We start from the raw sequence: 13436 nt of genomic DNA on the forward strand, positions 1-13436 counted from the left end.
TTTTATATGCTTCTAATAATTATACTAAACCAGTAATAAAACAATAAAAATATAATGTTTATAAATCGGCCTCCCTTGCTCTTTCATTCTAGCTATGTCCTTATGCTAGTTTAACATAAAAAAAAAAAACAAATTAGAAGAGGTGTATATGATTTATAGAAACATAATAAATCTTTGGTCCGTTAGGTACACTGCTTAAGTTAATACCAATTTAAATATATTTCAAACATTTATTTTTTTTAGCATTTAAACAAAAGCATACAATAAGAACATGGTAATTATAGTAATTTAAAATAAATAGATACTGCGTGTATTACGGAGATCCTAAAATTCGCTAAGAGGTTCAATGTGAAACAAGAATATAACTAACCTATGAGCTTTAATTTACATATTTTACACTCTCCTCATCCCACTTTTTTTTTCCCGACACACATTAAACCTTTCAACCAAGTACATTATCTATAATTCATTTTTAATTATGAAGTTCTTTTTTTTTTTTACTATCAAACTATTATAATAAGATATAGTTTTGGAGTTGATCATATATAACTTTTCCGACATCCCTTTGTCTCACATATACAAAATGAAAAGGACTCTGATGCAAATGCGAGAAATCAGTTCGTTGAGTTGTATGCAACATGACCTAACTCAATAGTTAATTTACATTTCTTAAATTTTTAAATTGGTCTATTTCAAACGCTCATTTGTTTGAATATCTTATGATTATCGCTTTAATAATAACTTATAATGAAATTGTTACTACATTTTAACAACCAAGGTTGTTTCTAATTGTTTTTGCCATAAAAATGTTCAAGTATTCCTGTTGAATTAGGTGATTAATAATGTGCATGAGATGTTTCACGCTTTTTGTGATGTGTATGATGTTATGGTAGAACTTAGATGTCGTCCGACAGTTAATTTTTTTTCTTCTTTTTTTTTTTTGTTACTATCTTTGATAAAGTAATATTGTTGTATGAGCACAATTGTATACCATGTAAATGGCTTCTTATATGGTTCAATGCAATTGATTTTTTTTATTTAATTTTTATAAGTTTAGTATTTTCTCTAGTGTTTAATCATTCAACCTTCGTTTTCAAATATGGGTATATATCTTAGATGCATGAGTTGGCTATCCTTGATGGTTTTGTCATCGTGGTATTTTGAGTGTACATCACTTGATCTTTCATAAGGTTATTGATAGAAACGGCCTAAGATAAAAATGGCGACATCCTACCAAAATGTTAGAGTTGTTGGGTAACTAAGCTATTGACCTTCACTTTAGTTTCTTTTAATAGAAAACATTAGTTCTAATGATGACTCATGATTCTCCAAGAATACTTATTCAAAGCACAATTTACTCCTATATACATGGCTTATCATTTATTCCTTCTAGTACTCTTACGGAAGAGCTTTATTATATGTTATCCCAATTCTTAATATGTTTTTTTTCCCAAAAAAATGGCCATTAACATGAATCACTCCCTTTATTTTATTTTATTTCTAATTCACTAACTATCATTTAAAATTCGTGTAATCACTTATCATTTTTTTCCTTCATTAAATTATTTTGTATGTTATTATACCATAATAAAAAAAACTACCAATCTATAAATTCACATATTCAAATCAAATTAACATGTCAAACACAATATACAACATCCTTATTTAGAATCCAACGCAATTTATATTTTATTTTTTTTATCAAAAGCTCTATAAATGTTATTTCAATAAACTAAAGATATGATATTTGATCGATCGTGGGATATTTCTGTAGATGCTTGGTAAGATTTAAAGAAATGGAGAAAGAGAAGAAAAAATTTCCGATTGGGGCAGAGCATTACACCTTATATGAAGAAGTAGGCCAAGGCGTAAGTGCATCAGTCTACCGCGCATTATGTATTCCGAATAATGAGATTATTGCCATTAAGATTCTCGACTTTGAACGCTGTAATAGTGACTTGGTAAATTCTACAACTTTTTTGATTTTTTTTTTTTTGATTTTTTATATTTTATATTCTATTGTAATTTATTATTTTGTGTTTATTATCCAACATCTATCCAGGAGATTGTTGTCATTAATATTTTTGTATTTTAGTAACAAACACTTCCTCCTATTTCATTTGTTGTTCCCTCTTCCTTTTTCATCCAATTCCAGTTTATTTCCCTCTTTCTTTTTTTGGTCAACTGTGCGGTCAAAAATTAACTACATGTGGGGTCATGTGTATTGTGTAGTCCAAATTAATTCTCTTAATTCTTAACCCAAAAAGAAAATAGAACAACAAATGAAATAGTTGGGAGTATTATATTTCATAATTTTTGAAATAGAAATGTTTTCTTTGTTTTCAGTTTACAAGTCGTTTATCTGTTTAACATGTATATGATAACTGAATTATTCATTAACTTTTATTCGAATAATAAAAATTGCATTTAAATAGGGGAAGAAATATTTCATATTCGTTGAAAGATAGAACCTTTCTTTTTGTTTACCTTTGAGAGAATAATTTTCAATATTATATGTTCATATTGTAAATGAATAATTCATTACCTTTTGATCATTTAAGAAAAACTCCAATAAATACAAGAATAAATTTATTTATTACTTTATAAAGTAAACTATTTTATTTGTGACATGTGACATATTTTCTATAATCAACATATATTACCTTCGACTAGAGGCGGCAATTATTGACACGATCCGAAAATACGACACGAACCTGACACGAAGTTAGTAGGCTAGGGTTAAGACGATGTGACCTATTTAAGTAATTGGGTTGACATGAGACGACACGAAACTTAAATGGGTCGGGTTAGGGTTGATGTCTTTTGACAAAAACCCGACACGAATAACCCATTTATTTAAAATTGTCATAAAATATTTGGCTTGAGTCAATAATTCAACAAAACAACTTAACAAATAGCATTTTGATTCATTGATAATAGGGTTATAAAGGGTAGTTTATTGCATTAGTTTATTTGGTTAAACGGGTTAAGTGGGTTAAAAATGAACTGCTTTAAGAAAAATGGGTTAAACAGGTCGGGTTGGGTTATAGAATAATTAAATGTGTCGGATTAGGGTTGAGACAAATGACCCGTTTATGTAATTGGGTCGGGTTAGGGTTGAGGTAGGGGTGACCCATTTAATATTTACACGAACACGACACGGCCTGATCTGTTTGCCAGGTCTACCTTCGACATATCTAAATGAAATATGTTAATGTGTTGAATTAATTTAAATTGTAAATATTTTATAATTTCAAAATGTAAATTAGAAAACTTAATATAGTAAATAATAGTGCTTCAATATTAATTTCTTCGTTGCACGGGAGTTTTTTTTTATAAATGGTCAACTCTTTAACATTTATAAAAGAAAGAAAGTTGTAGACAATGATTATAATTAAGTATTTAATAATTTTAATTTATTACATATTTCACTAAAATAAGATTGTAAGTCATACATGTATTAAATATTTTTAATATTAACATATAAGGATCTTTATTAAAAAGTTGATAATTGAAAAGAGAGTGGAACAAAAAAATACAAATCCACTATAACAGACTTCTCTTACATGTTTAAATAAGATCTTTTGACAGATCACTAATTTGTTTAACTACGAGTCTTTTGTTGTCAATAGATACAAATTTAATTATAATAATTTTGTAAAACGGACCATGAAAGTGTATATGTAATTTACATTTTATTAAGTACGTAAAGAAACATTAACTGAAAGTTAAAATTATTTTATAAAATATTTTACATTTTTTTCGATTTGTACTTTTAATATATTGCCTTTGATTTTTTTGAAATTGCACCGTTTCTTATGATTTGTGAGGAGTATTGTAATCAAATAAGGTAACTCCTAATAATCGTAGGGAGTATAATCAAAAAAATCGAAAAAAACTAATATTAAAAGGACTAATCTAATAAATATAAGATTTTTATTAGGTTAAAGCAATTTGTTTATTTCACACCCCTAAATATTAAAAGGACTTATCTAATAAGATTAATATACAAATTAACAACATGATTTGTATTAACATCTCTATATTGTCTTTCTCAAATAATCGTCGATTCATCTTTACTGTCAATTTTGTTTAAAATACTCTATGTGATAGATAATACAATTTTCAGTACCATATACAAACTTAGAGATTATATTATTTTAGTACTATTATCTTTTTGAAACAAAGTTGTCTTATATTATTGCTGATGAAAAATAATTTATGTGAACAGAATAATATATCTCGTGAAGCACAAACAATGTTTTTAGTTGATCATGCCAACGTTCTAAAATCACATTGCTCATTTGTAAGTGATCATAATTTATGGGTTATCATGCCTTATATGGCTGGGGGCTCATGCTTACATATATTAAAAGCCGCACATCCAGATGGATTTGAAGAGGTTGTTATTGCTACCATACTGCGTGAGGTTCTTAAGGGGTTAGAATATCTTCACCATCATGGGCATATACATCGAGATGTAAAAGTAAGTAACATGTTTAATAGTCCCTCCATTTTTCTATTTTTTTTCCCGTTTGCTTTCAGGAGGTCAAACTTAACAAACATTGACCGGAAATATATTGGAGAATAAAAATTATTGATAAATAAACATAAAATATTTACATTAGTTATCAAACCATCTTTCACAAAATTTTATTTTCGACAAAGAAAATTTTAATTTACACGTTGAAAAATACGGTAAAAGTTTTGTCTTATGGACTATGAAAAAACAATGGAAAGAAAATAAAAAATGGAGTATTAGTTTACTTCATCAAATTGACATATTACATTAATTTTGTTAGTAAGTTGCTATAAGTAACATTATTTAAAATTTATACGATGCATGTTGTCACGTCCTTATTTCCTCGGGTAGGAAATAGGACGTGTGTCACTCGTTTCAAGGCGAGAATCTTGACGCAAGTTAGGCAAAACCAACAAACAAGTATCACTCGGAAGAGTATGACTCGTAATAGCAATGCAAAACAATAGATGTGCGGAAACATCGCAAAGTATTACAATAAAATAAGTAATGTTTTACAAGAGAATGATTACAAGATTACTACAAGATTGTTACAAGATTGTAGAGATACAATACTTGTCAATATATGAGTATTTGGACAATAAAATGGATGAAGAACTAACGCCTAACGCCTTCCTATTGATAGGCCTAAGAATAGTCGGTTATGGGCGAAGGAGTGCGTCCTTTGTGCCTCTTGGCCTTGGCGTGAATAAGGGAAGATGAATCTCCTTGTTCCTATTCATATGTGGCGTCCAAAAGGGCTTCATGGGACAAAGAGTTGTGATCTTCTTTCCCCTTGAAAATGGCAGCAACGGTTGGGAAGAGGAACCATTCGTTCTTCTTGAGAAATGGTGCCACATTGGACGGATAAGAGGGATGTATAGGATGGTTACAACAAGGGGGAATAAATCCTCCAAGGAGGGGGAATGAAGGTTATGTAGATCCCTTTAATGTAGACAAAGGGGATTGAATATGGACAAGGGGTGGTTATATCACACCCCTTGGCTTCCTCGATGCCTATTCGCACAAAGTAACCACTTGTAGGCGCCTTGGATGCTTCCAGATAGGCATGAAAAATGTGGCGGGTGACAATGTACTGATACTTTCTTATTTGCTACTATAAGATAGGTTACTGCCGTGATCGTATTGAAAGAAATGGTTACAATATATAGGAGACTATCTTAGAGACAATCCTAAGAATATTCCTAAACATAATAATGTTACTAAAGATAATATTTCTTAACTAACATAAATAATATCTCCTAACTATAATATTTTATCTAACTAATAATATTTCCTAATATTCCCTAATACACCCCTCACTCAAAGCGGTAATTAACGGACAGTTTGACTGGATTAAAAAGAATAGTTGATGATGCCACGTAGAGGAGCGGAGTAGTACGTTGTCGACACTATAACAACTCGAGGCCACCGTCGTAACACAATTCCAATAAGATGAGTGTGCACCTTTGGGCCATTATTTTCCTCACTTAAGTCCAAAAGTACAAGGCGTTGTTACTAAGTGGTGGGTGGAATCCTTTATAAACATATCACAAGCTCCATATTTTCCCGATGTGGGACAAATTTCCTCTCAATCTATTGCGGTGTTTCAAACTCCCTTACTTAAAGAACACAACGTCCTCCCCCGCTAGGTGGGTGACTCGGGTACTCCTAACCACAGGCTCACTACACGGTCGCAGGATTACGCTAATACCATTTATAATAATCCGACCCGCCACCATCGTAACATAATCCCAATAAGATGGTTGTGCACCTTTGTGCTCATAATTTGTCCTCACTTAAGCTCAAAAGCACAAGGCTTTGTTACTAAGTGGTGGGTGGAATTCTTTAAAAACGTATTACAAGCTCCATATTTTTGCAATGTGGGACAAATTTTCCCTCAATCTCTTGGGGTGTTACATACACTTTCACCGAAAGTAATGCCTTGCCTTTGTCAGGGATCGTGCCAATGAAAGGGCCGCACAAAAATAAAACAAAAGGTGCGTCAGAGTAGAAACAACTCTTGACACACAAAACTAAACATCAAAGTGTATGATTGTTGTAGCAGCTCATGAAACACCGATTATATAAAAAATAAAACAAATGGTGCATGAGGGCCAAAGCAAAGTCGTGAAACACCAGAACTCTGAAGGCCGAAACAAACTCGAAAGTCGATAAATTAAAAGTTTTTTAAACCACAAATAGACTCAGCAAAAAGAGAGACCGCGTCCAAATCAGACTAGAGTAGACAACCAACAAAGTCATATTAACTGGCTCGTTAGGCAACGACGGTTGCTGGGGCGAACCCGAGGCGGACGTGAAGAACCTAATGACGGACGTGACGATGGTTTAGATGGGCATCATAGAGGGATGCGATGACAGTGGCATTTGCGAAGTACCATGACAGATAGGATTATTTTAGCAACCAAAGATAATGACAATCATAATGGCGGCATAGCGTGAATGGAATCAACTCAGAAATATCGACGGAGGCCCACCAACTTGAACCACTGAAGGGGTAGAAAAATTTATTTAGTCCTAATATTATAAACTAGGGTTCCAGTGGTGGTTGGTGAAGGGGAAGGCAAGGGGCAGAGTGTCGGTGTAGGGTGGCCAGTTTTAGTGAGGTTATCAAGATCGACTGGATATGGGTGATGTCACGCGGTTGTAGTTGGACATACGAAGGTGGATGGATGGTCGAAAGGGAGGAGGTTAGTAAGCTTAGGGCAGTCGGTTATGGTGGGGTTTGAGGGTGATGGCAGGGGTTGGTGCTCGGAGATTCTATGACGGCTGGTTAGAGGGCAAACGGGAAGACGGGTCTAATTTGGGTGGTTGGTGAAGATAGGGGTTAAATGGAGGACTTCAAATGGGAAGATAGGGTTTACAGGGTTGCAGAAGGTAGGTGGGGTATCTGGTATATTCTATAATATTCTTAGTTGATAGGAATATGTAAATGAAATTGCTTCAAATTCAAATTATTTCTTAAAATTAAAAGGTTTTTCTTCATGGTACACTCGTATATTTTCGAGTTTAACGTTGTACCCATCGTTTTACCAAAACCATTATTGATACCCCTAAACTTAATTAAACCTCTCTAAACACCCAAAATGTACTAATCCGCATCTTTTTAAAATTTGTTTTGTGCATCTTTTGTTGATCTTTTGACAATATTAGTCATACCATTAGCATAAATGTCTTGTACTCAGTCGTAAATAGATTTTTTTCATATAATTTAACTATCTGAAAATTAAAATTTAATAATTTGGGTGTGTTCAGAACAATTTACAAAGTTTAAGGCATTAGGGATTATTTATAAAAAAACGACGGATACCACGTACAATTTGAAATAAACATAGAGTACCACGTACAAAAACCCTAAATTGAATACAAATGTTTGGGGCATACTGATACGTGTCGTTAGCGCATACAAATTAATTATTTATAAACCTATCTTAAGCTAAAAAAATAGGAACATAGTAAATGATAAGTAGGGTCGATTCCACGGAGAAGCTGGAAACAATAATTAATTATTTCACTAACTTAAATATATACAAGTTATTCACATATTTACAGCTATTAAAATTATGTACGATCAGGGAGGGTTCATTTGTGATTTAGAATCAAATAAGGGAACTAGAAATTACTAATGCTAACATCTAATATTCATAAGCAAAGTTAAATACCCCATTAAACACATATTCTTCTGTTAATTTTAGCTTGTCAACCGATTAATATTTACATCAAATCTCCATATCTTTTATAGATTATCTACGGAATTCAAGATAACTAGAACTCTCTATCTTCTCTTAGATTACAACGGACCTAAACTAAGCCTAGACCGATTCTTAACTAACCGAGCGATGTAAGTTTTTCGGACCCTACTAAAGACCGTATTAGAATCATTGCCAAACCAAGAAGACATAACCCAATTAACCCTTAAGTGTCGTCAATACCTACCGATTAACTCACCAAATTTTACTACTAACCTAAACTAATCCCAATTTGCAGAGATTAATTTAAACTAGTTGGCATTCGGATTATGTAAGTCGAACTAGCAAGAATCACACAATTAGAAGAAGTACACCATCTCAGCCATAATAAGATACAAACTACAAACTAAATGTTGGAACTTTTAATTAAGAACGAGTAAAACTTCGAGTAAAAATAACTGAAAGATTAACAATAAACAACCATTGGTTTCCAAAGCTAGAACTAATCAACGAAAATAAACCATAAATCAGAACATCGGATGTTGCACCTCAGGAACCGCCCCAAATTTGCCTTACTTGGATGCGTGCTAAGACTCCGCCCGAGTACGTCTCCTACTGCTCTCACGGCCCAATTAGGTCTCAAATCCTCATTATATATTGCTCAATATCTATGACATATAAGAGTATTCAGCTATTTGCCTCGACTCTCTGATGAAAACTCGGCATTTACACTCATCTTAGCATTATACGGGATTACATTTGGGAAGATCTAGGATAGATTTTTTGGGTAAAAGATACGGAGAACATAGAATTCGGAATGGAAAATATTTTCAATTTCCATCTTTGTGTCCGTTCTTCCGCTTTGCTTCTGTATCTTCTAATTTTTGTGTCATTATTCTTCGGTTGGCTATCACGTGAATGTTCAAGGCCTTGTCGTTCTCTTTTTCTTTAATTTTCATTAACCATAATCCTTGTCATATATAGACCCATTTAATTTTCTTGTTCAACCAACGGGTCATCCACCTATTAATCTAAAATACAAACAAATTAGCTCATTTAACACTAATATGATATTTTGACAATTAAGCTCATAAAATGACAAGAGTATATATTATATAGCTCAAATAGTACGATAGATAATCGTAAAATTATATAGACAAGGTGTGTATAAATATGGGTAAATATCGCTTTATAAAATTCCTCCACACTTAGCTTATTATCTCGCTCGACAATGATAAAATAAGAGCTACAAATAAATTGTCAACCTCAAAGATTTTAAGGATAACCAATACTAGTTTATCAACGAAAAACTAAAATATTTTTAGAAATCATTTTTTGTCAGTCATTTTTTTTTAAGGAAAAGATCAATTTATTAATAAAACACCAAACGACACTTATAAAAGATAGGTATAATCGAAAACAATTCTAATAGAAACCAAAGGACAAATTTCTCCTGTTAAACAACAGATCTCAAAACATGATATGACAATTCGGCTCGTCCTTGTATCACTCTCTTCATGTAGCTTTTAAGGGGATCCTTCGTTTGATTCATTGATGGAGAAAAATTTACCTTCTACTGGTACCATAGATCGCTGACGAATAATGCATATCCATTGTAGAGTCGTATGATGAATCATCAACAAACCGCTCTTATCTATCATTCCAATAATAATACTAAACCCTAGAAAGACAAGGAATGAAAAAACTCCGAAAATAGAGAAGGAAAGATGGATCTCACTAAACGGGAGACTTTTATTGATTAATTCATAATATTTCATACTAGTAATTGATAAATGAATCCATTTGAGGGGCTTACCATCGATCAATGGTCGATAGAAGCCACAGAATTTAAAAATGATGGAGGCTAGGGTTTTTTTAGAGAGAAGGAGGAGGAGAAAGTTTTTGGTAACTCCATATTTTGTAAGTTATTGAAAGTTAACACAAAAAACATTTGTAGTTAGATTAAGGGCTTGCTTGGATTGAGGGGGAAAGGGTGGAAAAAATAAGGGAGTAATGATTTGGGGTTATTTTAGTGAGTTTGGTATGAGGGTGATTATTCATCTAGGCAACTTATTACTCTCATCTAAGAGTAATGTATTACCCACCCTCCCCCATGGGTAATTATTACTAGAGTAATGCATTACTCCCATATTGAACAAATATAAAAGCATTTATACATAATGCATTAATTACACTTTTACCAAACCCGAAAATAGATTAACCCATTAATAATTCCCTTAGGATTCCAAACTTGAAAATAAGGAACATATTACTTCCTGGATTAAATTTCCCGATAATTATTTCCCTTAAAACATTACCCCACTAATTGTTTCCTTCATTCCATGCGAGCCCTAAGAAGCAACATATACCAAATTCTCCCTCCATCCAAACTATACAACCAACTAATTAGCCAACATAAATATTTTAAATCCCTTCTAAATTACAATTATAAATAAATGCATTACCAATACACTTGGTCCAAGTACTTTCGTGCGCATGTGAAAGTGGGTTTCTGCAATTTAAGGTCCTAGGGAATGAGGATTTACTTTCTTGTACATTGTATGAGGATCGTTCTCCCGAACATTCAAGTGTATCCATCATACCTCAATTAACTTACCACCAATACACAACCACCATGACATCATCCACATCCTTTTTCTTTCATTCATTTTCTTTTCATTTTTTTGTTTTTTTTTTCAAATTGTTTTCCTTCTGTTTTTTCTGTGTTGTTTTCTTTTTTTTTAGCTTTTTTTTTGGATATTCTACGTGGTACCCCTCAATTTTTCAACTTTGTACATGGTACCCTTACATGTTTTAAGATATACATGGTACCCCTAATTGTTGTCATTATCACTAAGTGTACCCCTAAACTTTATTTTCCGTCAATTAAACTCAGTTTTAGGCGTTAGGTGATTACTTGGACGCGTAACCAAGCTTGTCATTTATCATCCCATGACATAAGGACTCTATTAGGCTCAAAATCCATCATTGAACGTGATAATTAGGCAAGGAATAAATAAATTTTCCGTCAAAAGTTTTTTAGCCCATATATATCAATAAATATAAGGATCGAGATGTATATTGTGCCTAATAAAGTCCTTATGTCATGGGATAATAAATGACAAGTTTGGTTACGCGTCCAAGTCATTACCTAACGCCTAAAACTGAGTTTAATTGATGGAAAATAAAGTTTAAGGGTACACTTAGTGATAATGACAAAAATTAGGGGTACCATGTATGTTTTAAAAAAATGTAGGGGTACCATGTAAAAAGTCAAAAAATTGAGGGGTACCATGTAGAATATCCCTTTTTCTTTCATCTCCACCTTCCATACCCGTTTATCCAGTGTCCTTGTAGTGAGCTTTCGACCACTAGATCCCGCCCATCCGGACGACTCTTTAGGCATTCTCCCAATACATTGATTGGGTTCCCTTAAGGATCTAATCACTCGGGCACCGGATAGAATTGAGGTCAAGAACTTAAAACCCTAATTAGGAGTCACCTATGAAAATAAGACTGGCTTACGCTCCCACATTCTAGAGTCAATGAAAAGTGTAATAAAGGTAGCCAAATTAATTGCTTTATAACTCTAATTTAAAGCAGACTTAAAATATGTATGTCACCCAATTAATTAATCCAAGTTCCAAATGGAGGAAAAACTCATGTATACACGACTTTAAAACGTTTTTTTATAGTATACTACAAATATTAGTGAAATTATTTTTAAAAGTTAGTAGTTTGAAAATACGTTAGTTTAGAGCTCATCGTCGACTCCCTAGTCTAGTTAGTCCAATAAGCATAGAGGTTAGTTTAACTAATTTTAGCAAAGAAGCAGTGACATGAAACCCCGAGAGCTATGTAGATCAGCACCTGCAAAATAGAACCCTCAACCAAGATCCGTGAAATATAGAGATGGTAAAATACCCAAAATACCAGTAGTAAGTTTTATTCTTTACCTAAACTAATTTTTTTCTGTAACAGACACTATTAATATCCCCCTACAAAGGTTGCAAAACTGAGGGAGGAACTTACGCCGACTCAACTAACAAAGAAAACATATAACAATTAAACAAACATGAAAGTAATAAATATAAGCTTGAGTTGCCTCTCAAGAAGCTTCTTAGTTTATGTCGTGTCTCGGCATAGTTCTGTATAATCCTCAAAACTCAGTCAGCCCAGCTCTTAACCAGGCAGCTCAAACGTCTTACCAACTAACTTCCTAAATCATCTCATGTATTGATCCTCAAGCACCATCTTGTTAACTACTGATAGATGAACCAACTCAACCAAAACCTTAATGTGATGGTTAAGGCCCAACTATTATATTTATTCCTATTACGCCCCCTCACTCGAGTGTCCGTTGGGCTCTAAGAGTGGTTAGTGCACAGGCCCCCTCATACCATGTGCTGAATTTTCACTTCGTGAGTTATTGGAGGTTGTCTGGATTTGAACTCGTGACCACTTGGTCACACTGGCTCTGATACCATGATAGATAAACCATCTCAATCAAAACCTTAAGGTGATGGTTGAGGCCCAACAATTATATTTATTCCTATTAACTACCATCAAATATATGTCTTTCACATCAAATTTTCCCTCCTGTCATTCAAAGTGTCATTTAACAATAAATTAGTACAAAACTTTCCTGTTCAGAATGTGACTATTGCCGATTTTCAGCCCACTGATTGCTCCTTCATTTTAACCTCAGTCAATATTATCCTCAAAATCGGCCTTCTATTCGACCATCATCTCATCGCTCTATCAGTCTGTATTAGTTCATTCAATATTAACCGAGCAACCAACCACTAGTATAGGTTTCAACTACTCAATGTTCCAGCAACATTACCAAATTCTCAGCAAATATAACTTAAACCTTCAAATATTTCCCCCCTCGCACTTAGTCTCACCCTTAACACATAATAAACTTTTATATCAGGGGTATAAATCAATAGTGAGGAATTCAGACAATAAATTTTGCACTTCAAGATAGCAAGCTATAATAAGATCAAGCAAAAGTAAAAGTAGAAGACGAGTAGTTAGCTAGGCTACAAGCATCCTAAAAAAAACATCACTGAAACCAATATTCATTTACTCTGATCTCTTGCTCAAGTTTATGTGCACTGTCATAATAAAATGAAACCTATTATTATCAAAATAAAAGGGAGTACAATTTATAAGAAGTTGATCATTCGCTCTTTTCACACGCC

General features: G+C 33.0%; 1 protein-coding gene across 2 annotated transcripts in view; it reads left to right on the forward strand.

Annotated features, from left to right (window-relative positions):
- The first annotated feature begins 554 nt into the window (after positions 1-554).
- The window catches only part of LOC141605687 (serine/threonine-protein kinase BLUS1), an 84186-nt gene continuing 71304 nt past the window's right edge, over positions 555-13436 (forward strand). For both annotated transcript variants that reach the window (XR_012526427.1, XM_074424558.1), the window contains exons 1-3: positions 555-629; positions 1775-1961; positions 4232-4486. Coding sequence is in view for 1 of the 2 variants with exons in the window: in XM_074424558.1 (XP_074280659.1) it covers positions 1797-1961; positions 4232-4486 (420 nt within the window). In the remaining variant the exon portion in view is untranslated. The remainder of the gene's footprint in view (positions 630-1774; positions 1962-4231; positions 4487-13436) is intronic.

This window comes from Silene latifolia, chromosome 10 (genome assembly GCF_048544455.1).
Source record: "Silene latifolia isolate original U9 population chromosome 10, ASM4854445v1, whole genome shotgun sequence".
In the NCBI taxonomy this organism is placed as follows: Eukaryota; Viridiplantae; Streptophyta; class Magnoliopsida; order Caryophyllales; family Caryophyllaceae; genus Silene; species Silene latifolia.